At 41.4% G+C, this 24,729-nt stretch overlaps 1 protein-coding gene across 3 annotated transcripts in view; it reads left to right on the top strand.

The window, feature by feature from the left end:
• The window catches only part of PTPRG (protein tyrosine phosphatase receptor type G), a 704,073-nt gene that overhangs the window by 538,736 nt on the left and 140,608 nt on the right, over window positions 1-24,729 (top strand). For all 3 annotated transcript variants that reach the window (XM_053930009.2, XM_053930010.2, XM_053930008.2), the window contains exon 6: window positions 6,711-6,777. In XM_053930009.2, the coding sequence (XP_053785984.1) occupies window positions 6,711-6,777 (67 nt within the window). The remainder of the gene's footprint in view (window positions 1-6,710; window positions 6,778-24,729) is intronic.

The raw sequence follows: 24,729 nt of genomic DNA, 5'->3' as shown, positions 1-24,729 counted from the left end.
GTGTTGAAGTCAGAACAAAAGACGCTGCAGCAACGTGGCTACATGGCCCTTTAGGTTAGAGCCGTGGAAGGAGAGGAGAATCAGATCTAAAACCACAGCGGATGAGAAGTGCAGGCCCTTGTCCTGAGCAGACATCATAACCTCTGAATACACAGTTACCTGCTCACAGTCAGTGAGGATAGAGCGTCCTCTCTGCAGTCAGGAGGGCCGTGCACAGTCTGTAGTCCTTGTGTTTGTCATTTGCCTCTGCAGCCGTGGTGAATGGGGTAGCCATCACCCTCCTCAGGCATGAATCCTTTTCCCACAAGAGGGTATTGGTGGACATGACATTTACAGGACTGTAGGAGCAGCTGGCAATGTCGGATTCAAGGCAAGTAGGCTATCTTGGACGTCCTATTTAGCAGGCGGCCAGGGCTTGATGGGTTGAAGATTATTAGGAGCCCAGTCAAGGGCCAAATGGCACAGTGGACAGGAAAAGTAAATGGCAGCGCAAGCCTGAGTGCAGACAGGTGCAGTCTGACTGTGCCTTTCTGCCTCCGTTTCATTGTGCTTCAAAAGCGTGAATGACACAGACCCTCGTCTGGAGCCTGGACTGTAGAAACATCTCTAGAGATTACTGATAACTTGGTTATTAATTTGATAGTTGATTGAATCCTTATGGTGGCTGTTATTTGGAAAGGGAATTTTATGAAGCTTCGATTTCATCAGCACTTATATAAATCTGGTCTTTTGACCAAACCTACATGTCATGGTTACCTGTATTGCTGATGTCTGTGTGTATTTTGGTTATATCTGAAGACATGTAAAAGCTTTAACTCAGAGCCCTGTGTTGCACTTGTATACCGTCCTTTTTGAAGATGAGTTAATGCCACGAAAGCTGCTCCAAAACGGAAGTGTCAGATGCTGTGTTGCAGCAAGAGCACAGGCTGAAGGCAGAGGGGGTGCCCATTTCTTCTCATCCACTTAAAGCTCATTTGTGCAACTGCTGCCTTCTTGATATTGCCGCATAACTCCTTTGATCTTAAAGTGGAAGGAAGCAAATTTCAAGAGCCAAGAACACTCGTCATGTGGCTTTAAAAGAAGCAGCATATTTTGAAATTGAGTGGATGGATATCAAATCAAACAAATTTGGATATTTTGAAATTTGAACTCAAGTAGGTATTACTTTTAGAGCTAAGCACATTGAGAAGTTCAAGATAAAATTGCTGTTGTTTGACATTGATTTAAGTTTGAGTGTTTGGATCAAGTTGTTACCCAGTCACATCCACACCATTGAGTGTTGCATTTGTACTCAGCATTATACGCCAAGCTTTACACATTTAAGCTCATGGCAGCTTTATGAGAATTGTCCCCATTTCTCCGATGAGGACATTGAAGCTGAAGGGTTCATCTCTGACTCAGAATTCCACGTTTTTCTCTATTGCTTGGCCTCTTCTACCCTGGACAAAGACCAGAATTTGTACACATGGGCTTATCCTTTGTTGTAGGCATATTTTAAAGCTGCCCATATTGCTTAGCTTATGCCCATGAAGTTTTTTAAATTGCAAATTGATTGAAATAGTGATTGAAAGGCATTATTTCAGTTAAGGTCGTGCATTACTGGAACAAACCTTTTTTGGCATACTAACTAGATTTCCACCCTGAGTTTTGGAACCAAAAGAGTAACTGGAGAATGGGCTTAGTATTATTACTAAGTTACTTTGACCAGCCAATAATCTCCATTTTTCTCTCCCTTTCTCCTCACCCATTTTCTCAGCCTCAGCCATATAAACCAGCATTGCAGAAAGGCTTTCCATGTATGGGCTTACTTTAAATCTGGGGTCAGGCCCTTGAGCTTGAATGAGACTAGGCCTGAGTAATCAGACAGAGATACTGTAGTCAGAAGTGACCGACCAGAAATTAAACTTGGGTTAGGTTGTCTGGTTATTTCCCTCTTCCATGGGCTACAGATGTTATTGGTACGTGTAGTCATGGAAGATTAGGAACACTTGTTTTTGAGCTTTCACTTTATCAAGTAAGATAAAGTGAAACTGCATTTAAAGGTTCCCATGAATACAAATAGTTTCCTGCAGATGGGATCGAAAATCAGAGTATCTGAGTTGTTCTCGTGGTAGAGGAAGGGTAAGCACATTAGTTACCAGGCTGATAGCAAATGCTGTGTCTTTTTTTGGGGGGGGGGTACATTTTATTTTATTTTTTAAAATATATTTTATTGATTATGCCATAACAGTTGTCCCATTTTCCCTCTTTCACTCCACTCCATCCTGCCCACCCCCTCCCACCCACATCCCCCCCACTTTAGTTCATGTCCATGGGTCATACATATAAGTTCTTTGGCTTCTACATTTCCTACACTATTCTTAACCTCCCCCTGTCTATTTTCTGCCTACCATTTATGCTACTTATTCTCTCTACTTTTTCACCCTCTCTCCCCTCCCATTTCCCTGTTGATAACCCTCCATGTGATCTCCATTTCTGTGGTTCTGTTCCTGTTCTAGTTGCTTGCTTAGTTTGCTTTTGTTTTTGTTTTAAGTGTGGTTGTTAATAACTGTGAGTTTGCTGTCATTTTACTGTTCATATTTTTTATCCTCTTTTTCTTGGATAAATCCCTTTAACATTTCATATAAAAAGGGCTTGGTGATGATGAACTCCTTTAACTTGGCCTTATCTGAGAAGCACTTTATCTGCCCTTTTATTCTAAATGAAAGCTTTGCTGGATAGAGCAATCTTGGATGTAGGTCCTTGCCTTTCATGACTTGGAATACTTTTTTCTAGCCCCTTCTTGCCTGTAAGGTCTCTTTGGAGAAATCAGCTGATAGTCTCATGGGCACTCCTTTATAGGTAACTGTCTCCTTTTCTCTTGCTGCTTCTAAGATTCTCCCCTTATCTTTAATCTTGATTAATGTAATTATGATGTACCTTGGTGTGTTCCTCCTTGGGTCCAACTTCTTTGGAACTCTCTGAGCTTCCTGGACTTCCTGGTAGTCTATTTCCTTCACCAGATTGGGGAAGTTCTCTTTCATTATTTATTCAAATAAGTTTTCAATTTGTTGCTTTTCCTCTTCTCCTTCTGGTACCTCTATGATTCAGATGTCGGAATGTTTAAAAATGTCCTGGAGTTTCCTGAGCCTCTCCTCATTTTTTGGAATTCTTCTTTCTTCATTCTTTTCTGGTTGGATGTTTCTTTCTTCCTTCTGGTCCACACCGTTTATTTGAGTCCCAGTTTCCTTCCTATCACTATTGGTTCCCTGTACATTTTCCTTTGTTTCTCTTAGCATAGCCTTCATTTTTTCATCTAGTTTTCAACCAAATTCAACCAATTCTGTGAGCATCCTGATTACCACTGTTTTGAACTGTGCATCTGATAGGCTGGCTATCTCTTCGTTGCGTTGTTGTATTTTTTCTGGAGCTTTGATCTATTCTTTCATTTGGGCCATTTTTTTTTTTTGTCTTGGCGTGCCTGTTACATAAAGGGGTGTTCACCAGGGTGGGGCAACCCATGTAGCTTTAGTGTGACACTGTGTGTGGGGGAGGGGTCCAAGAGGGAACAATGGCACTTGCTCCACTCTCTGCCGGATTTCAGTCACTTCCCCAGCTACTCACAAGCAAAGTGAGCCCTTCTGGTGCTGATTCCTGGATGGGTGGTTTGTGTATATTCTAGCACCCTGTGGGTCTCTCCAACGAACTGTCCTGCAAGGCTGGGAGTTTCTCCTGCTGGCGCCTCAACCCCCACAGATGTTTTCAATCAGTGCTTTGAGGACTTATTTCCCCTCATTGGAAACCTGGGTTGAGTAGTCTGTTTTGCTCCCCATTTGCTCCTCCTGCTTTATCTGCACATGAATGTAGGACTGCCCAGTTCTGGTTGGTTTTGGTTTTAAATTGTTGTTGTCCTTCTTTTGGTTGTTTGAGGAGGCACAGTGTGTCTACCTACACCTCCATCTTGGCCGGAAGTGCAAAGGCAGTGTCTTGTGATATGAAATCTCATTGAGAAACCTTTAGGACAAACCACAGTGTGTGTATTGGTTAAGAAAATTATTTATATCTTATCCTGTCCCTTATCCTCCATCTCTACACAGTCATAGAAACTCTAACTTTTGCCCTGTAACAAATGATCCTAATTTTAAAACAATAATTATTTAATTACTTTATGATTCCGTAGGTTGGCTGGTTGGGTCTTCCTGTTGGGGCCAGCTTGGCTAGTCTCTGCAGACTGCAGGTTCTTCTGAGGCTGGGTGGTCTTAAATGGACTCACTCTCCTGTCTGGTGGTTGGCAGGTGGGGGTGGGGGCATCTAAAATAATGTCAGCTGAGAAAGCCTTTGCCTGCTCCATGTGATCTTTCATCCTCCAGTAGGCTAGCCTGGGTTTGTTTACCTGGTCATCTCAGGATTTCAGAGAGTAACAAGAGAATACTGCACTGAAGTCCCATGTAAACCTCTTCCTGCATCATGTTTGCTAATGTCACATTGGCCAAAGCAAGTCATGTGGTGAAGCCCAGTTTCAAAAAGTGGAGAAGCAATAAACACCATTAATGGGAGGACTGGCAAAGTTAAACAGCAAAGGTGCGTGTGACAGGAACAGCAGGAGTTTGTGGCCATTTTGTCATTTCCCACAAATATTAGAGTAAGTACAAGTAGTTGAACTGACATTAACATCTCTTCCAGACTCAATCTGGAAACGGGGGGCCATCTTTTTAGCTGTAACTTCAGTTTGATGTGGGATATTTCTCTAGGTTCTTATTTTATTCTGCCTCTTTTGAAATGTGGCTCATTTACTGGTAGGCTCTCTTGTGTTCTTGGGTTGTGATTCCATTTTTGACCAAGTTTTAAAATTTTGATCAGCTATTTGCTATGGTGCAAATACTTTTTTTTTTTTTTCATTTTGGCATATTCTGTGGGGTTTTGTCATTGAGGAATGTTTTGTGCTTCACCAAGTATGTTAAACCTCTAGCTTCCTTTTCAGCAGTTTGGAAGCACACTCATGCCAACTCCCAGAATTCCACCTTTGTAATATGATACGCTGGGTTCCTAACCGCTGATCCCTTCCCACCCCCATTTGTGTAGTGTTTACTATGCAGGACCAAATCCCACATCATTTTATTAGTCTATAAACATGACATCATACATACTGACACTAGTGTTTGAATTTAGTTATCACACAAAGTTACAGATATTAATATGTAATCACTGTTAACTCATAGAGCATATAACCCAGTTCCTCCACCTCAACTTTTGCAACTTTATCTTGAACCAGATAATCCTTTACTGGGGGTGGGGGGAGTCTACTCTTATCATTTTGAGTGTTTAGCAGCATTCCCACCTCTACCTTCTTGATACTAATAGCTCCTCCTCCACCACCCTTACTTGTGACAACCAACACTGTCTGTGGACATGGCCAAATGTCTGCTGAAGGAGTGGGAAGTGGGAGTTAGGTAAAATTTGCTTCAGTTGAAAATCACTGCTCTAACCTGGAAATGCTGAAGCAGAAGAGACTAAGAAATGTGTGAAGTACAGGTTATTATCAAAGAGCATACTGGGAACAGCAACCCAACAGGGGGACTATAAACATGGAAGGAGAGTGGAAATTTTCGAGTTACCTTAAAATTTAACCAGTGATGGCCCTGGATTCCCCTGCATGACTAGGAAACATAACACTGAAAGATTCATTGATATCTCAACTTTATTATGTTAAAAATGGATTACAACTAAATACTGTCCCTGAACAGCAATTCAGAAGCTATGCTGACCACAGATGCAGATATTACTCTTTCTTTGGGAAAAGTTAAACACACACAAAAGTAGAGAAAATTGTATCATGATTCATCCAATACTCATCACCCAAAGTCACAAATGATTGATAAATGGCAGTCTTCTTATATCTATATAGTGCTCACTTCCCTTGCCATTCTCTCCTGCATTATTTTGAAACAATTCCAGTCATCATTTCAATTCGTTTATAAATACTTCAATATGTGTCTACAAGAAAACACTTAAAAACCAAAATTATAATACACTGGAGGGATGTTAATTTTCTAGAATGGTCAAGAGTAAGACTTTATGCTGAATAGTATCAGAAAGTTCAGGGAAAGAATGGATGATGTTCAAGATCAAAGAGGCTTCACTTGTAGGGGTATTAAAAACCACTAAAGGAAATGAAGGTGGGAGACACCTTCTCTTCAAACTCTTTTCTCATCTCTCTTGCTTTGAGTGACTCTTAGAAATGCCCCTTGTAGTATGTGATGAGACACAGGAGACCAGGGTCCTTAGAAGGACAGTAGGCTGGCAAGGAACGGATCCTTTTCTAAAACGAAGAAGAGAAAAACACAATCACAATAAGGTGTTGAAATATTCAGTCAAGGATAGATTGCTCTTTGATGCCTTTCAATGACTTTAGCTGGTCAGGGTCTATCTGCTTTTAATAAAACAAAGCAAGAGGAGACTGTCTTGCCATTGCTTTTTAAAATTTTGCTAGGACTGTGGTATTTCTCTCCTGTTCTCATGTATTCTGAGAACCTTCTTTCTTTTGATTTAGACTTCCTCACTTGATTTTATTAAGTCATAAATCTGTTTTGTGAGAGCCATGGTATATGTGGGACCTAAGCAGCTTGCTAGATAACATCTATTTTTCCCTCCTTCTCTTTAGAAGATTAAACTGAGACTGTTGTGTCTGATACCAGCATAGATTTAACCAATCATGTTTCCTTTACATGTAGGTCAGTCCAAGGGACAATTCTGCACTGGATCCTATTATCCATGGGTTGAAGGGTGTCGTACATCATGGTAAGTAAACCACGTACACTTCTTTTTGCTGGGAGGTGAAGGGCTAAGATCTCTACTTAAAGAAATGGGGTTATCTTGCAGAGGACATAGGGTGACACTCATTCCTCATCCACTGATGGTTGAAGGGCATGAGAGCCATTATTTGATGGGTAAGAGCACACCCATTTATTACCTACAAATGGATCTAGGTTAACTGTAAGCAATTTATTTCTTTTCAGGTATCACTTTGAATGCCTATGTCATAAATCAAAATGCCCTAAGATGTACCATTCATAAGTGTTGAACCTGCCACTTGTCTCATATCTCTTCAAAAAATATTTTTTCAAGTATCTTCTAATTTATAAATTTCTTCATATGCCTCTCAGATTGAGGGAAAAATTTAAGTAGCCGTGATTAGTCATTAAACTTTGCTGCGTGTGAGCAAGCATCCCCTGCTGCGCGAGTGGAAGGGCCGCGGCCATTGTTCTGGGCAGCAGACGTCTCATCCGTAGGCATAAAGCTGGGAGAGGAAGGAAGATAAATGGGTTCTGTCTTTCCCAGCTGGTTTTTATTGTAGAAGTTTTCTTGCAACTTTATTATCCGTAATACATCATTACCTATGACATCAGGATCCTCTAATTTCAAAACTGTCGCAGGCGGGGTGGAGTCTAGATGTAATGTAATGATTTGCAAAGGTTTAATGATCTCCTTAGAATTTCAAAGACATTGACAGAAATGGCATTAGTAATTATAATAAATCTCCCCTTTATCTCCATAGCTGTGATTAAACGTCTTTACACCTTTCTGGAAGAATTGTCTTTAGACATTAGCCAACTCTGCAGATTTTAAAAAACACCCCCTCCCTTTTCTTTTTTAAAGGAAAATTAAAACCAGCGGTCTGTGTTTGGTTGAATCAAGTGAAATTTTGGGTTAATTATTCTGTTCCTATATATCATGCAGCAGGTGATAATAGTAAACCTAGTTACAATAATAAAAGAGGGTGACTGAAGACACCCCATAGAGCAGGGGTGTCAAACTCACTTTCACCGGGGGCCACATCAGCCTCGCGGTTGCCTACAAGGGGCCGAATGTAATTGCAACTCCTTAACAGTTAAGGAGTAGTTACATTTATACAGTCCTAAAATTATTTCAGCCCTTTGAAGGCAACCACGAGGCTGATGTGGCCCTGGTAAAAATGAGTTTGACACCCCTGCCTTAGAGGTTATGATTGTAGGAAGTTTTCATTGCTTCTTCCCAATTTCAGTTTGTGTCTGAAGCAAACCTCACAGAGCTGGGAATTAGGTCATATGACAGGTCCCCTAGGGAACAAGACACCTTTGCCAAAACTGGAACTGTCTGTACATTTGTGTTTTGATGTTGGTAGCAAGAATGGAGTTTGGGGTGTTGGGAAATTTGCCCTGTACTCTGGGCAGCTTTAGAAGTGCAAAGAAAGCTGGTGTTGGGGGAAACATGTTGTGTATTCTGAGCTCTGATCCCTTCAAACACTCAATTGATCAAACTCCTTCTTGAAATTCTAGTCCCTAGTGTAGATTATGAGTTTTGGAGTTTGAAATGTAGTAAATGATGGATAGATCTTTCTTCCCCTGGACTAGTTTTTCTGTTTTAAAATAAACACACTATAAAGAGTTGTAGAAACTTCAAAACAGGTACCTATTTTTCATCCAGGGAGGAAGCTCTCCACTAACTATGGCATTTGAGTAAATCTGGGTATTCGTATTTCCACAATGATAATTGGAGGAGATTACATATGTTAAAGTCACGCAGTAGGCTTCCTTTAACTCTCAGACCCCCAAGTCTCAGAAAACTCACTGCATAGTCCTCACTTATTTCCTGAGCTGTGTACCAGCATAGTCATGGTATCTTTCCTCTTTATCCATGATTACCTCTAAGAGGCTGTAATATGCAGGGAGACGTTACCTGGCTCTGGGAGAGGAGCAGATGCCTGGGCTGCAGTTCTACTCTACCTTCTAATTGAGAGCTCAGAGGAGACCTGCAAAAAGTCATTACCTGCAAAGTCAGTTCACTAACTTTTTAAGCAAAACTGTTCCCTCTCAACTCTCTGAGATCACAGGGTTGGCACATTGGTTAGGACCAACACAGGCCAGGCCTGGGGCACCTGAAAGGTAGGTGGAATGCTGCCTCCCTCTTTGTCCAGCCTGCCCAGGTTCACCCCTTCCAGCCTTTGCATTTGCTGTTTCTTTTCCTTCTGTCAGGAAGGTTCCTCAAGACCCTTAGCTCATAGCAAGGGTGTCAACCTTTTACTATTCCAGGCCTCAGTTCAGAGCTCACCTTCTCAGAACTTTCTTAATCATTTCATGAAATTACCCACCCTCCTCCTGCTCCCTGTCACATCATCCTAGTTTTTTTTCTTTGAAACACTTAAAAGTACCTGAAATTACCTTGTTTGCTTTTTCACTCATATATGACCTACTAAAGTGTAAGCTTTCTGAGGGTGAGAACACATCAGTGTGCAGCAAATAGTAGATGCTCAATAAATATTAACCAAATAAATGAACCACGCAAGCATCGAAATAAGTGAAAATATCAAAATGGGGAACTGCAAGACGGGGAGGAGACACCACAGGGCACTCCGGCTCTGCTTCGATTGGGAGGGGAAAGGAATGGGAGGACGTCATGGAAACAATTTTGCTCCCAGTCCTCAGGCTGTTACTGACTTCCACTTTGATAACCCTCAGCACTTCTGTCATTCTTGGAAAGAACAACAGACATATTGAAGTAGCTAAATAAGAATTTTTTGTTGTTGTTGGAACTAGAAGCATTTTCAGGAGAAGACCCTGTGAAGGATTTGAATGATCTCTTAATTTGATGGGGCGTAAATAATCATGCCCTTTACAGAATCTCAGGCTTAGAAATGATGGTACATGTGTGAAAACAGAAAAAAATCAATATGATTTTTGTTGTAGTTCAGAATTGGCTTTTATTTCTTCAGCTCTGGGAGTCATATCTTAGAATATTAATTTCTCATTAAGTGAATGCTTTTTTAATGGGAAGAGTCTTATATGTTCCTTCAGCCGGAAAGAGAATGAGTAATCTGGTCGCACCAGCCAATCGTACTTGGCATTTGGTCACTAGGGTTTTTTGTGAAGCAGACAACATGATAGAATTTTAAGTGCAGGTGAGTTTTTTGGCAGGGAGGGGCTTCCTGCAAAGGAAGAAGGAGAGAGGAAGCGGGAACAGGTAGGGTGAGAGGTAGGGTGATGCTTCTGAGAGAGGACATGGGAGCCAGGACATGGTTGAAGGCAGTTCTAAGAAAGTCTTGCCCAGGCCATCGGAGAGCTGCAGAGCCAAGACTGCCCGTGAGAAGAGTTCCAGGCTGGGCCGGAGTGGCCCAGCCCTGGTTCCCCCAGCACGTTTAGTTATTGGCTGAGCACCCAGTAAGTGTGGCACCTGTGTAGACACAATGGCGGACCCCGAAGACATGGCAAATGCAGGCTATCAGCTAACGAGGCTTCGCATAGCAGTTTGTTTCTGGAAGAAAGATTTTAGGGGTGTATTTCCATGACTGGCACAGAGGTTCATATCCTTGCTTAGACATTTTGGTCCTTTTGTTTTTAAAATGCTCAGAGGTTCATACAGCAGTGCTGGTTGCTCTTGTGCTTGGCTATTAAGTACTTAATCTAAGTGTATATACCATGAAGCGAGGCATCAAGGGCCCAGCAGGCAGGAACCAGCCCTCAGTGAGTTTATGGACTCTGGGGAAAGACATGCGGCTAAGCATGTAATTACATTAAAGAATGGGGAGTGGCACATTGAACTCAAACTTGGTTCAATGTGGATAGAGACTGCGTCTCAGAAAAAGTGACCATTAAGATGTAAAGGCTGCGTACACACTGTCCAGGCAGAGAAGGGAGCACAGGGTTTCAAGCAGGACCACACAGATGAAGGTGTCTGCTGGTGAGAGATGTGGTGTGTTGGAGGCTCTGAGCTCAGCCGTACTGCTTCTCTAATGCTAGGGAGAGATACCTAGAAACCTCTTGGCAAATAGAGTGCTGTTTCTTGCATGTTTGTTTCACTATGTAAATTGTGATTTTTACAAACTTTAGAACCATGAAAAATATGAATAGAATGGAGAGAGGTGACTTGCCATGGATGCAGGTCCTGTCTGGTCCTGTCCTATCCTTTGAGTAATAGAAGGAAGCACTTAAAAAGTATCTAGTCAGGTATTTTATTTACTACCAGCATCCACTGGGGAAGGCAGACCTAAGGAGAAATTGTGAGTCCTGTTCACTACATTGACTGAGTCGTTTACAGTGCTTTTTATATACAAGAACCAGACCTTGTCAGTCGCCATGCCTCATAAACATATTGGTTCTGGAAAAGTTAGTCTAGTTCTAAATTATTTTAATCCCCACCAGAGGATATGTTTTTATCGATTTTAGAGAGAGGACAGGAGAAATAGAAACATCGATTTGTTGCTTCTTGTACGCGCCCTGATTGGGGATTGAACCCGCAACACTTTGGTGTAGAAGACAACACTCCAACAAACGGAGCCGCCCAGCCAGAGCTCTAGTTCTGACTTTTGTGGATCCATTTTATTTTTGTCCACAGTCCACATCTACAGACTTACGTGAACTGGTATAGAAATGGGGCGTTCTCTTGTAAGTAGTTTTACTCAATTGACCAATACTAAGAAATGTACATTATACCCAGTGTCAATTGAAAATTAATTCCTTTTTTCTTTCCGTTTTTGAATTACCTACTTTTATTCTCTTTCATAGTGTTCACCCAAAGAAAACTCAGCAGGCTGTTTGTGTACATATTCCAGAATACTGTCAAAAGGCATTGAAATACCAACCACTCCCTCTTGTCAGTTGTCTGAGAAGACCAGGTTTTTATTTTTGAAGGGAAACTTGCTGGTAGTGATTGTATGGTTGTTGAGCTTTGACTACCTGTCCCTCTGTTCCTGTCTCCTCCCTGCCGTCACTTCTCTCTTCCCAAATGTACCACTTTGGTGAGTGAGAGGATTTCTCCTTCAGAGAAAATGTGTGTGGGTCGGTGGGGGCGGTTAGAAATTGCCTCAGACACCTGTCAGAGTGAGATGACTCCTCTTCCCGTCCTTCCTCCCCAGGCTCTTACGAGAAAGCTATCAGTGAAAGTACAAATAAATTATCACCTGAGAACACCCTTCTGTGAATGTTACAAAATGAGGCTCTTGGAAGCCTTTGTGTTTGCACTCAATGGGAGTTGGGGCTGTGACAAGATCAGAAGTTTCCTTGCAGAGTACATTCCTGAATTGACTAGTTTATTCACTGGGCTCACTTCAGTAGTGTTTTCTACAACTTTTCTCTCCTTCCCTGGAGTACTCATCATCAGGTCCCCAAATCTATGCACAAAGTCATAGAACAGCTAGAGTCAACCCAGGCATCTAGCAGGAAGGGAAGAAATGGAATAAATTTGCCAGTGACGACCCAGCCAGGCCATGTTTTCATATGGTGCTCAGAGCTGGTGCTGCCTCATCTGCCCACCTGCTAGAATGGAGGTTTACAATCAAGAAAAACCTGGAAGAGACTCTGGACCTGGAGCAATCTGAATTCCTTCTAAAGCAGTGGGTGGCCTTTACCTTAACAACTGCCCTGGCATCTCTGGCCACAAGTACACTCCGTAAAAAACAACCAGCCCCAGGTTGTGGTGCTCCCAGCACTCCATGACTACTGCTGGGAAGATGCAGCTGGTGCCGCCTTTCGAAGGCCAAGTGGCCATTTCTGCTGTCTTGTTGCCCTCTGGGCTATCAATTCCACATATAGGTAGATACCCAGGGAAAGTATCCACAAATGACTTGTACACAGGAGCTTTGTTCATAACAGTCCCAAAATGGAAATAGCCCAGATGTCCACCAGTGGGAGCCTGGATCGTAATATATTCATACCAGGGAATATTATTACCCAGCAATTAGAAATAATGAACTATTTGATTTATGCAAACACAAAAGAACATATACTGCATGTTCTATTTATGTAAAGTTCAAGAACAGGCAAAACTAATCCATGATGAGAAAAGTCAGAAAGTGAGGTAGAGATGTATTTTTTTTAAGATTTTATTTATTTATTTTTAGAGAGGGGAAAGGAGGGAGAGGGAGGGAGAGAAACATCAACGTGTGGTTGCCTCTTGCAAGCCCCGTACTGGGGACCTGACCTGCAATCCAGGCATGTTCCCTGGCTGGGAATGGAACCAACAACCCTTTGGTTCACAGGCCAGGGCTTAATCCACAGAGCCACACCCGCCAGGGAGGAGGGGTATATTGAATGGGAAGGGGATATGAGAGAATTCTCTTTGGTGATAAAATAGTGTATATCTTGATCTGGAGGTATAATATAACAATATAATATAAAAATATCCCCTTAGATTTGTGGATTTGAGTATTGGTAAATTAAAGAATAGCCCATATATTATACATTAGTTTCTCAAAGATATTATATGCACAAAGCTCAAAAATAATCTAGCAGCACAAATCAGGTAGTTTACTATTAAAAATCCTGACAGGCCCTGGCCGGGGTGGCTTAGTTCATTGGAGCATTGTTCCAAAGCCAAAAGGTTGTGGGTTCGATTCTCATTCAGGACACATGCCTAGGTTGCAGGTTCTCTAGTGTGCGTCCCCTAGAGAAACTCAATACAAGTGTGCCGTGGGAAGTGTAAGAAAATGTTTGTGGCATTTTTTTTCCTAACTGCCCAAACCTAGAAATTCCCCAAATGGCTATTGTTAGCAAGCTGGATAAATACAGCACAGTGTGGTCATACAATAGAACATTTCACCCGATTGCCTTTCACAGCATGAAAGAACTGTGAAGTGAAGAGTCTGAAGAATAGATAGAGTATTCTGCAACCTAAAGTTCAACAAGTGAGAACCCCTAACCCATGCTATTTAGAGGTGTCCATATAGTTGGTAAAACTAAAAGGAATGCTAATTACTGATCATTTTTAAAGAAGAGGCTGGTGCGGACTCTTTGGGCAGGAAGGGAAAGTGAAAAGGGTCTGGATGGGCCCAGGGAGGGCGGTAAATGTTCCTGTTGTTCTGAGTGGTGGTCACATCAGTGTCCACTTGATTGTGTGTCAACAGCACATTTAGATTTTGTGCACCTTTCTACACGTGTATTGAATTTCACAATCAGAGAAGACAATGATTAGCCTTACTAAGTAGGAAGTTCAGACACTGCTTTCCTCTGGGACACATCAAGCACCCAGTGGCCTCAGGACAAGGTTCCACCTTGGGGCTAGTGAAAGTACCTGCCTCTCGGGCATTAAAGCTGGCTGCGTTAGGACAAGGAAGGTACCTACAGAAAGGGTGTCTGGCCATGTGTGCACTGTCCTCTAAATCACAGGTCATTTGGCCCACAGAATTTGGCTCAAGTCTGGCCTGCCGTCTATCGTTTTAAATAAAGTTTTATTGGAACACAACCACACTCGTTTGTTTACATATTGTCCATGACTGCTTCCTCGCACTACAAGGACGGAGTAGTTGTGAAGCTGACACTGGCTGGCCTACAAAGCCTTAAGTATTTACTCTCCGGCACTGTGCACAAAATGCTTGTCATCCCTGCCTTGTCTCTATGCAGCACCCCTGCTAATCCTGTTTTCTTCACCTACTGGCTTGTCCGTTTGGAGTGATATAATCACCCAACGCAGGTCCTTACTTACCATTTGATAGATTGTATGGAGGTGGACCTGATTTTGCCCAAATCACCATGCAATCGAAATGTATTTCAACTGAATTAAAGAGGGTTCTGTTTAAGTGTTTACCTTAAAAAAAGAAATCGTTCAAATTATTATCTCCCTTTTGAATGAGAAAGCTAGTGTTATATTATTTACAGCCCACTGGTAGTTTTGAACATCTTAATATGTGACAGAATTTCCCATGTGATGTTCATGTTTTCATCATTTAATTATATGGAACTTTTCGGAAGTGTGCTAACAACATGCAGAACCTTGGTCTTGACTCCTGTCTGTTTATGGATCCAGGAAGGCGGATGTTTATCTGAACACTTTTGATCTCAAAATCTTCTAGAAACAGGAGCACTTAGGCCACTTCCACAGCTTCCTGGGTTTTGGTGTGTCAGAATTTCTTTTCTTAGCTAGAGCCAGGAAATGGGATGCTGTGTGGCTTCTATTATATCATTAATAGTGTTGTTAACAATAGTGTTAAGGCAGAAAAAGACTTCAAACATGATTCCTTTGGGTTAAATATGAATCTGAGGCTGGTTCTCCTTTGGCCAGCCCTCTCTGTCAATATTTGTCATTTGAACAAAGTGACAAGAACCCAGGGAAATGTCCTTTTCCTGGTTGTTTCAATGGGATGTGGAGAGCAACAAGAGTGTAAAAATATGTCTCGAGTTACCTATTGCAAGAGTGCTTGCTTAAGCACTTGAGGCTACTTACGTGGTTTTCTTACCCTGCTACACCTATGTCCCAGTGGTATAGGAAAGGAAGTGTGAGCACAGGCTCAGGATTTGAATACCAGTTCTGCTTTTCACTACTTATGAAATCTGCTCAAATCATCTAGGCTCTTTGTGGCTCAGTTTTCTGAATTGTATAATGAGGTAATAATAATACCAATCTTAATGGTTTATCCTGAGGAGTCATTGCCTTATTGTATATAATTGTACCTGGCACACGTCAGCACTCCCACCACCAGCAGCATTGCTATTGTTAGACAAGGAAATGACTCTGGAGCTCTGAGTTCTGTCTCCCTCACTACCTGGCTATTGAAATAGAATATGTGCTGCTTGACTTAGCTGGGTCATACAAAAATAAAATGAAATGATGAAGATGATAAAAAAGATGATTTGGGATTTGGTGAAGGGAGTCCTGTGAGGTCAGGGGAAAGGGTAATGGATAACGAACCAGAAATTGCATGAAAGGGAGAAGCAGCAGCCTCTCTTCTGTTAACCTCTGACTGTATGCCCGGCCCGGCCAAGAGGGTCTGTCTTCTTTTTTTTTGTTTCCAATTGTTGTTCAACAATCTTACGTAACCAGGAGCTCCCCAGTGAGATAGGAATTTTTAATCCCATTAGAAAGATGGGAAAATTGAGGTTCAGAGGAATTAGCTAATTTGTCCCAGCTCATTCAGCAGAGCGATGGTTTGAGCCCAGCTTTACTGGACTCGAAAATGCATTCTCTTTCCCGTTTTGCTGGGTCAGTTTCTGTTTCTAGTATTGAATAACTTCTTGATTATTATCAAAGTCACTTAACTTTTATGTGCCCCAGTTTCCCCTCTGTGAATTAGGTCATTGACCGAGCATCAACAGAAAGCTAAAAGAACGTACACACCATCAGCTCTGCCCACCAGAACTATGTGGGGGAGAGAGGCAAGCAATGACATTGTTTAGGGGTAACATTGGGCTTTTATCACAGTATAACTCTTACCATTTAAATGTCATGTTCATTTCCCTAATTGTTGACAATACTCTGTTCTTTGTATAATTTCTTTTTGGAAATATAAATGTCAACATATGTTTCATTCACACATCAACTGTTAAATCAAAATGCCACATTTCGCCAACTGAAGCCAGAAATAAACTCAAGGAGGTTAGATGTCTTTAAACTGTTTCATAAACTTGGAGCCCCTCTATGGATGCTTGACTGTAGGAATCTGATTAATCAGGTGGACCTTCTCCCTCTGAAGCCAATCTTTCTCAGATCCTGTAATAATACTAGTTATTTATGCCATAATATGAGCCTCTAAGGTTTTCTCTGCACTGTACTTGTAGGAAAGGCAAAGGGTTGTGCATTTAATCTCTGCCCACTGGTGGAAAGTGTTTCTGCATCTGGAGACTCAGATTCTCTGCCGACCTCACTATGTAATCTTGGTGCAGTCACATTCCCTCTGGAACTGGAGTCTCTGGAAACTTTTGGAGCCCCACAGTTCTCTGTGGTTCTTGGGTGACTTCCCTAGGATCTCTTCATGACATCAACCTAGTGCTTATTCCTTAAAATCATCTCTCATGAAGCCCCTTGTAGGTAGTTACACCTTGAGAACAGGACAGCCCCATTTCCATTGTCCTGTCCTCCTGATTTCATTGTCTTTATTGATGACAGATGACATGCCTGATAGTACTGGGTTATAGACAGCTAGTATCTTTGCTTGTATTCAAATCATAAAATTAATTCCTTGGCTCCCTCTAGGAGGCCTCACCAGTGTCTTAATTATCACTAATGCTTTCTGACCTCCCCGATGGGTTCCAGATACCAGGCTCCTAAAATCCCTGGGTCTGGTCCTCAAGCTCTTTCTTTCTATCCTGACCTCCCATTTCTGGTTCCCGTGTTGTCACCAGCCAGTCAAATCCATTGCTCCTCTCAGATCACAGAGTACATTTGTAGCTGGGCCAGAATTAACCCACAGCTGCTGGCTCCATGTCTAGTGTTTCAGCTGCCTTACAATTGTTGCCAAATTCTAGCTGTACTTAACCAGCTGCTGATTTTTTCTTCCTAGAGCCTTTCGTATTTTGGGCTCTCGAACTTTTTCTTCTATTTCCCCTCTTGCACATTTCATTAAAGCCACACAACAGGCAGAATCCCTTTGCACACTGGCTTTTCTGCCTGCCCAGAATGTTTTCCTGGGGTAGCCACATGGTTCACTTCCGCCTTCATGTTTTTATTCCAATGATTCCTTCTTAATGAGCCTGCCCTTAAAACTGCCATTTTCTAAACAGTAGTCAGGGGAGACCTCATTGAGAAACATGACATTCTAATATGACTAAGTTATTAGCAGCTGAAAGGCATTTGGTAAACCAAAAAATCAGCCATGAATAGAGAGCAGTGAAGAAATGTTCCAGGCAGAGTGACGAGCCAGCGCAAAGGCCCGTGGTGGTGTGATCTGGAACAGCAGGTGTCTCTAATAAGAGTCAGAAAGTAGCAGTGGATGAGGCTGCAGAGGGTGTAGGGACCCGTTGGTACAGTCCTCCTAGAGACTAGCTAGTAGAGTCCACACTCACTTAGCTAGTTATATACAGCTAATTACAGGTCAGCATTATTACAAATGCAGAATCTCAGTGCTCTCCCCAGACTTAACTGGATCCGAATCTATGTTTAACCAGCTCCCAGGTGACTTATGAGGGGCAGTGTCATAAATCTTCTTCCCCCATTTAGAATGACCTGATACCCAGCTTTTTTTTGACTGTCACTCTCTCCCTACTCGCCCTGTAACAAAGCAGAATTCTAGTGCTACCCCAGTAATTTTTAAGTATTTAAGGAAAAATTAATAGGTTTTTCTTAAAAAGATTTGGGAAGTCCTGAGAAACTAAACAATCATTGGCTAAAAATAGAAGCTTGGGCTTTCTGTTAGTTTATCTTCTACATTTCCCTAAAATTAGTTGATTCCTTGTTTTGGGGGTGGCATGGGTGTTCTTCCCCTAAAGACCACCACATTCTGTCCATGCACCTTCCATTGTGTGGGTGCTTTCAGAGTAATTTCGTAATTCTTCGTTACTGCATGCATAGCTCTTGTCTATACATTGACTGTTCATCATATCTTATAAAGGGCTTTCTTTTATAACTAAAGCATTGAAAATATTAGGTTATTAACACACTGAAAAAAGACAATCAGTCAGATGATTATTATCTAATGTTTTAATGATCACATTTTTAATCCAATTATGCAAGTTTGAATCTTTAAAATTTTCTTTAATTAAAGAATGCCTCCTGGCACTGCTATCAGAAGTAAGAAATTGAACGGAACCGAGCCAGATATAATTTAACGTTAGAAGGAAACTGCCAGGATGACTGGGCCACGCTGGGTGTAATGGGTGACCATGACTTGAAAGCCCTCATACAAAATTTTCTAATTGATAAGAAAAATTTAATTATCTTCAGATATACTCCGTTTGCATTCAAATAGGTATTTCTTTCTCTAAATAAACCTCCCCTGATTGTTCATATTGTCGTTCAGAATGCTTAAAAATGAAAGACAGAGTTGGGTGAAATGTAGACTACTTAATACAGTGTGTATTTAATATAAAAGTCATACATTATTCATTTTTGCAATTTGAATAACTTTGAATTTAGCATCCCTGTTCCTCATCTTTCTCTTTGAACAATTAATTATTAAAATATAATATTGTCTGAGTACAGCACTGGGATCCTCGAAAGTGGAATATGAGATTCATTTCTTTTCAATTCTTTTATCTAGTAATGCACAGTACCTGCTCATTATGGTATAATGGAATGAGTGGTAGTTTAAATAAAGTGTTTCAAATATTTTTCTCAACTAGTTAAGTGTCTGGGATAGGAATGTTTTGAATTCAAATTACTAATTAGGATAAAAGTTGGAGACAGAAGGCTCTGATCAGGATGGGTTTGAAGTCAAACTGCCCTTTTATAAGATTCATTTAACAAGCACTTATATATGCTTATACTATGCCTAAGCCTGTAGCTAATGTTAATTCATGTATTTTTCTGTATAAATTATTTTTGTTTTTTTTGTTAAGTATATTTTATTGATAATGCTATTACAGTTTTCCCATTTTTCCCCTTTGCTCCTCTCAGCCCGGTATCCCCATTCCCTCCAGCAGTCCCACCCTCTTAGTTCATGTCCATAGGTTATACATATAAACTTTTTGGCTTCTACATTTCCTATACTACTCTTAACCTGCCCCTGTCTATTTTGTACCTATCAATTATACTCACTATTCCCTCATTCTCCCTCTTCCCCCTCCCACTGATAACCCTTCATGTGATATCCATTTCTATGATTCTGTGCCTGTTCTAGTTGTTTGCTTAGTTTGCATTTGTCATTTTTTAGGTTCAGTTATTGATAGTTTATCATTTTAATGTTCATAATTTTGATCTTCTTTTTCTTAAATAAGTCCTTTTAACATTTCATATAATAAGGGCTTGGTGATGAGGAACTCCTTTAGCTTTACCTTGTCTGGGAAGCACTTTATCTGCCCTTCCATTCTAAATGATAGCTTTGCTGGATACAGTAATCTTGGATGTAGGTCCTTGCTTTTCATGACTTCAAATACTTCTTTCCAGCCCCTTCTTGCATGCAAGGTTTCTTTTGAGAAATCAGCTGACAGTCTTATGGCAACTCCTTTGTAGGTATCTCTCTCCCTTTCTCTTGCTGCTTTTAAGATTCCTTATCTTTAACCTTTGGCACTTTAATTGTGATGTGTCTTGATGTGGCCCTCTTTGTGTCCCAATTGTTTGGGGATTCTCTGAGCTTCCTGGACTTATATGTCTATTTCCTTTGCCAGATTGGGGAAGTTTTCTTTGATTATTTTTTTAAATAAGTTTCCAATGTCTTGCTCTTCCTCTTCTCCTTCTGGCATTCCTTTGAATTGGCTGTCGGTACATTTAAAGTTGGCCCAGATGTTCCTAGGCCTCTCCTCATTTATTTGGATTCTTGTTTCTTTCTGTTCTAGGTGAACGTTTATTTCTTCCTTTTATTCCAGATTGTTGATTTGAATGTCAGCTTCCTTCACTGTTGGTTCTCTGTACATTTTTCTTTATTTCACTTCTGTAGTCTTCACTTCTTTATTTTGCATCCATACTCAATCATTTCTCTGAGCATCCTGAGCACCAGTGTTTTGAACTCTGTATCTGAGAGGTTGGCTATCTCTTTGTCATTTAGTTCTTCTTGTGGAGTTTTAATTTGTTCTTTCATTTAGGCCAGAGGTGTCAAACTCATTTTTACCGGGGGACACATCAGCCTCATGGCTGCCTTCAAAGGGCCAAATGTAATTTTTGGACTATATAAATATAACCATACTCCTTAACAGTTAAGAGAGAGTTCAGCACTGCCACCAGGTAGAAACAAGGTGCCAGGCCAGGTAAAACAAGGTGGAGGGCTGGATTCGGCTTCGGGCCTTATGTTTGCCACCTGTGATTTAGGCCGTATTTCTTTTGCTTCTCAAAATGGCTGCCCGCTGTGTTTCTGTATGTTTCGTAGAGCTGCTTTGACTCCACAGGTCAGCGCACCTGTTATGTTGTAGGGGGTGGAGCCTTAGGTATTGCCAGGTCAGGGCAACCTGCTTCGCTGATTTATGGAGCCATATGTGAGGGAGGGGTCAGAGAGGGAACAGTGGTGCTTGCTTGGCTCTAACCCAGTTTTCATTTATTTCCCTCACTTCCCGAAAGTGACTGGAAGTCCTTCCAGCTGCTTCCCTGGTGCTGATTCCCCAAGTGGGTAGGCTTGTGTATATTCTAGGATCCCTTGGGCCCCTCAAACAGACTCTCCTAAGAGACTGGCGGTTTCTTCTGCTGCCAAAATCGCCACTGGTTTTTACAGCCAGAGGTTATGAGGCTTTATTTTTCTGACACTGGATCCCTAGGCTGCATGGTCTGGCCTGGGGTTAGGATTGCTTGCTCCCCAGTTTTTCCTCCTGGTTTTTATCTGCTGCGTGGGAATGTGGGACCTCCTGTACCATGAGTTGCTGCTGCTGACTCACTGAATGAACTCTCCTCCTGTCTGCCTGTCTCTGCACCTCCTACTGGTCCAGATGAATGTTTCTGCAACTCCTTGGTTGTCAGACTTCCATACAGTTTGATTTTCTGGCAATTCATGTTGTTTTTTGTTTTTATACTGATTGTTATCCTTCTTAATGGTTGTATGAGGAGGCAAAGTGTATCTACTTACACCTCCATCTTGGCCAGAAGTCTCTTAATTCATTTAGTGCTCTGAACCTCCTTATGAGGTTGATAGTATTAGAATCTCATTTTACCAATGAGGGGTCAACTACTGGAAGGTTCAGTAACTTGGCTTAGGTCAGACCTTTAAGTAGACAAGTTAGGGCTCAAATCTAGAAGGTCTGTTCTAGCACTTCTCTCTACTATACAATATCTACATTTATTAAGACATTCTTAGTGGAATAGTTTGAGTTTTTAGCTGACAAGTGCATTTTTCCCTTTTCCTGGGGTTGTACCCAGGAACTCCCAATTTTGGGTCCAGCCAGTTGAGTGCCTTGTGGCTTATGTGAGCTTTGTGGACAGTGCTGGAAATACAGGGCTACCATTTATAAAATTATTTCTGACTTAGAATTAAGCATCATAGACAGCCCATTTGTCAGTAGAGCACTACTTGTGGGACTGAGCAGAAAATGGTATTTTTCAGGAAGACCAGTAAAAATTGATGTTACATTTGAACTTAAAAAACTCAAGGGAGAAAGAAAACAACTCAAGAGTTAATTCTGTAATGTATTTTCACAAAAGAAGTTAACATTAGTGATAGAGGCATCTGAACATGTAGTGTGCCCCTCCCCTCATTCTAGTTAGGACGATCAAGGTGACTTTCTAACATTTACCACCAACACCTCTTAAAATAAGGGAGGTAAAATGTGGCCTGAGGGCCAAATCAATTCCACTGCCTATTTTTGTATGGCCCCTAAGCTAAGAATGGATCTTACATTTGAACCCTAATTAAATGAAATGGCTTTTTTCCCAAAAAGGATTCATTCTTATTATAGAAGACCCATATTTTAAAAATTGTCCTCAGTGATTATTAGCATTTTGAATAATGTTAATAAGGTTGTGGAAATGTATTAGTTATATAGGTACTTATATAACATCTTTGATTTTTGCCTCTTGGCATGCAAAACCTGAAATATTTATTACCTGGCACTTTACAGAAAACATTTGCTAATCCCTGGCTTAAAACACAATGTGAGCCAGCCTGCTCTCAGCCAAGTGCTTGCCTTGATAAGTCAGGATTTACAAGGCACTGTGCTAATAAGCCCTTTACATTTATTATATTTATTAATTGCTTAATGTTCACAGCAACCCTGGTAAAATAAGGGAAGTACCTGAGAGGTTAAGATCTTTGCCTACGGTCATACAACCATTAAATGTCAGTTGACTTCAAAGCCGTGCTCTAGACCTTTGGCAAAGGAAACACAAAAATTCTAACCTGTACCCTTCAGGTTGGTGAAGAATATGTCAGATATGATGCTCCTGTAAAGCACTAGTAATCCAGTTTTAAAAAAATAAGACACATGCACAAGCACTTAAAGGAAGTACATGGCTATGTAAGATGTATATGGCTAGGCCTTGGTAGTTTGGAGAAATAATAATAAAAACAGTAATACAAGTAGTAATTAAAGTAAGAATAATATTATTATTTATGACATGTTTACTATGTTCCAAGCTCTTCCTGAACCCCTTTCTTATAATGATTTACTTAATTTTCACAATAGCCTGGGAAGGTTTGGGTAACTGAGATCACACAGTTGGGATTTGGACCAGCGGACTAAGAATCTGCTCCCTGTACCAGCCTTTGTAGGGATGGAGAGATGAGGTGGTGAGGAGAGCGGTGGTTCGATTTTGGTTTTCAGCACAAGGTGATTTTTTTCTGCTCCCAGGCTTACTGCTTCCAGATTCTAAGGGGTTTTCTTGAAGAAAGAATCCCGTCCAAGTGTCTGTATTCTCCAGTTTTTTACCATGGCTTCATTATTTCATCCTAGTCTGCCATTTCCCTAGCTGGAGAATCGGAATTGGACTAAAGTGGTAGTTTTCCGTGTCCCTGGTTTCCCAGCCCAGCTTCAGCTATGGTGGCTATGTGTTGAGCCGTTTGAGTTGCCTGGCTCCTGTGTAAGAGTCTATTCAAAGAAAGGGTTCTTTCACTCCTGGAGCCTCTAGGGCTGTCTAGTGACCTTCCAGGTCTCAGAGCTCGAAGATCCAAGGGCAGTGACAGTTGTGGGATGAACAAGAGCAAAGCCACCTTCTCTGTGCCCTCACCAGGTATGCCCACCTCACCACCCATCTGATTGCACCTTCTAATCAGTTAAAGCCAAAACCTACCCTTGGGTTGGTCAAGGACAGAGAAGCCCTCTGCATTTGTAGCGATTGTCATAGCTGCAATTTCTATGAATCCCTGCTGAATTCATGAGCTTATACAAGAACTTTCTTTCCTGATCCTGCTGAAACGGTTCTCTTTTGAAATCTAGTCTCCAGAGATCAGTAGCACAGGTGTTTCTGCTTTATTTTTTATGTTTTTAAAAGCCCCAGCCTTTCCTCAATTGGGTGCTTCAGATGGGGGCTTTGCCTCCATGGGGCTTGCAGGGACTCTTTGGCCATTTCCTGTCTGCCTGTAGCATTCTCACCTGCAACCTTAATATTGGGTCAGGCTCCTCAGGGAAGAAAACTAAAGATTTTCTACTTCTTTAGTTTGGAGCCTTTGATCCTGAGACAGGTTGTGTGTTGCACTGTGAAGCCAAGTTCACCTTCAGCATGAGGGAGAAATGAAGGTGGTGATTTTCTGGTTTGTGGTGTCAAGCCCTAAGCACCCTCAATTGCATCAGGCCTTGTGTTGACTATTTACACAGCCCAGGAAGTGCAAGCATAGGCCAAAATATTTCCTCCTCTTAGCCAAACCAGTCCCAGCCAAGCACACCTGCAGAGATTCCCCCTCTCATTAGGCTGCTGGGAACCAGACTTAAATTAAAGCCCAGACTTGCCAGTGGGCGGAGATTCCATTCCATTATGTCCGGCATTTTGTCTAACAGAAACCCTTTTGTCATTTTGATTATAGAGCCCTATGATTTGAGGTCCTTGACATTTATTGTTAATATTTAATTTTTCCTTTTAAAACGCGAATTGAAGACCTGTATAAGAACCAGCCCAAGTTTCTGAGCCTCATAGATAACCACTGCTACTTCACCTTTCACTAGTGAACTTGGGCTTAGTTATTTAACCTCTCTGTCTGTGCCTTGATTTCCACAGGTGTGAAATGGGAATATTAAAAGTAGGTACTTCATAGGGTCATGGAGTGAGGGAGTGCAGTGATGGTTTAAGAGTAACAGAAGTCTGGATTCTAAACTACCTGGTCTTGCAGTCCAGCTCTATGAAGTGTGAGTAATAATAGGACCTACTTCACGGGGCCATTTTAAGGATTAGAGAAATTAGCCTATACAGTGCTGTCAGAACTGGGCCTGGCACATACAGTAAGAGCTGTTTAAATGTTTTCAACATGTAAATATTCAGAATAGTGCCTGGCATATAGTAAATGTT

This window comes from Desmodus rotundus, chromosome 8 (assembly GCF_022682495.2).
Source record: "Desmodus rotundus isolate HL8 chromosome 8, HLdesRot8A.1, whole genome shotgun sequence".
Taxonomy (NCBI): Eukaryota; Metazoa; Chordata; class Mammalia; order Chiroptera; family Phyllostomidae; genus Desmodus; species Desmodus rotundus.
This window is presented reverse-complemented; position numbering and strand designations above follow the sequence as displayed.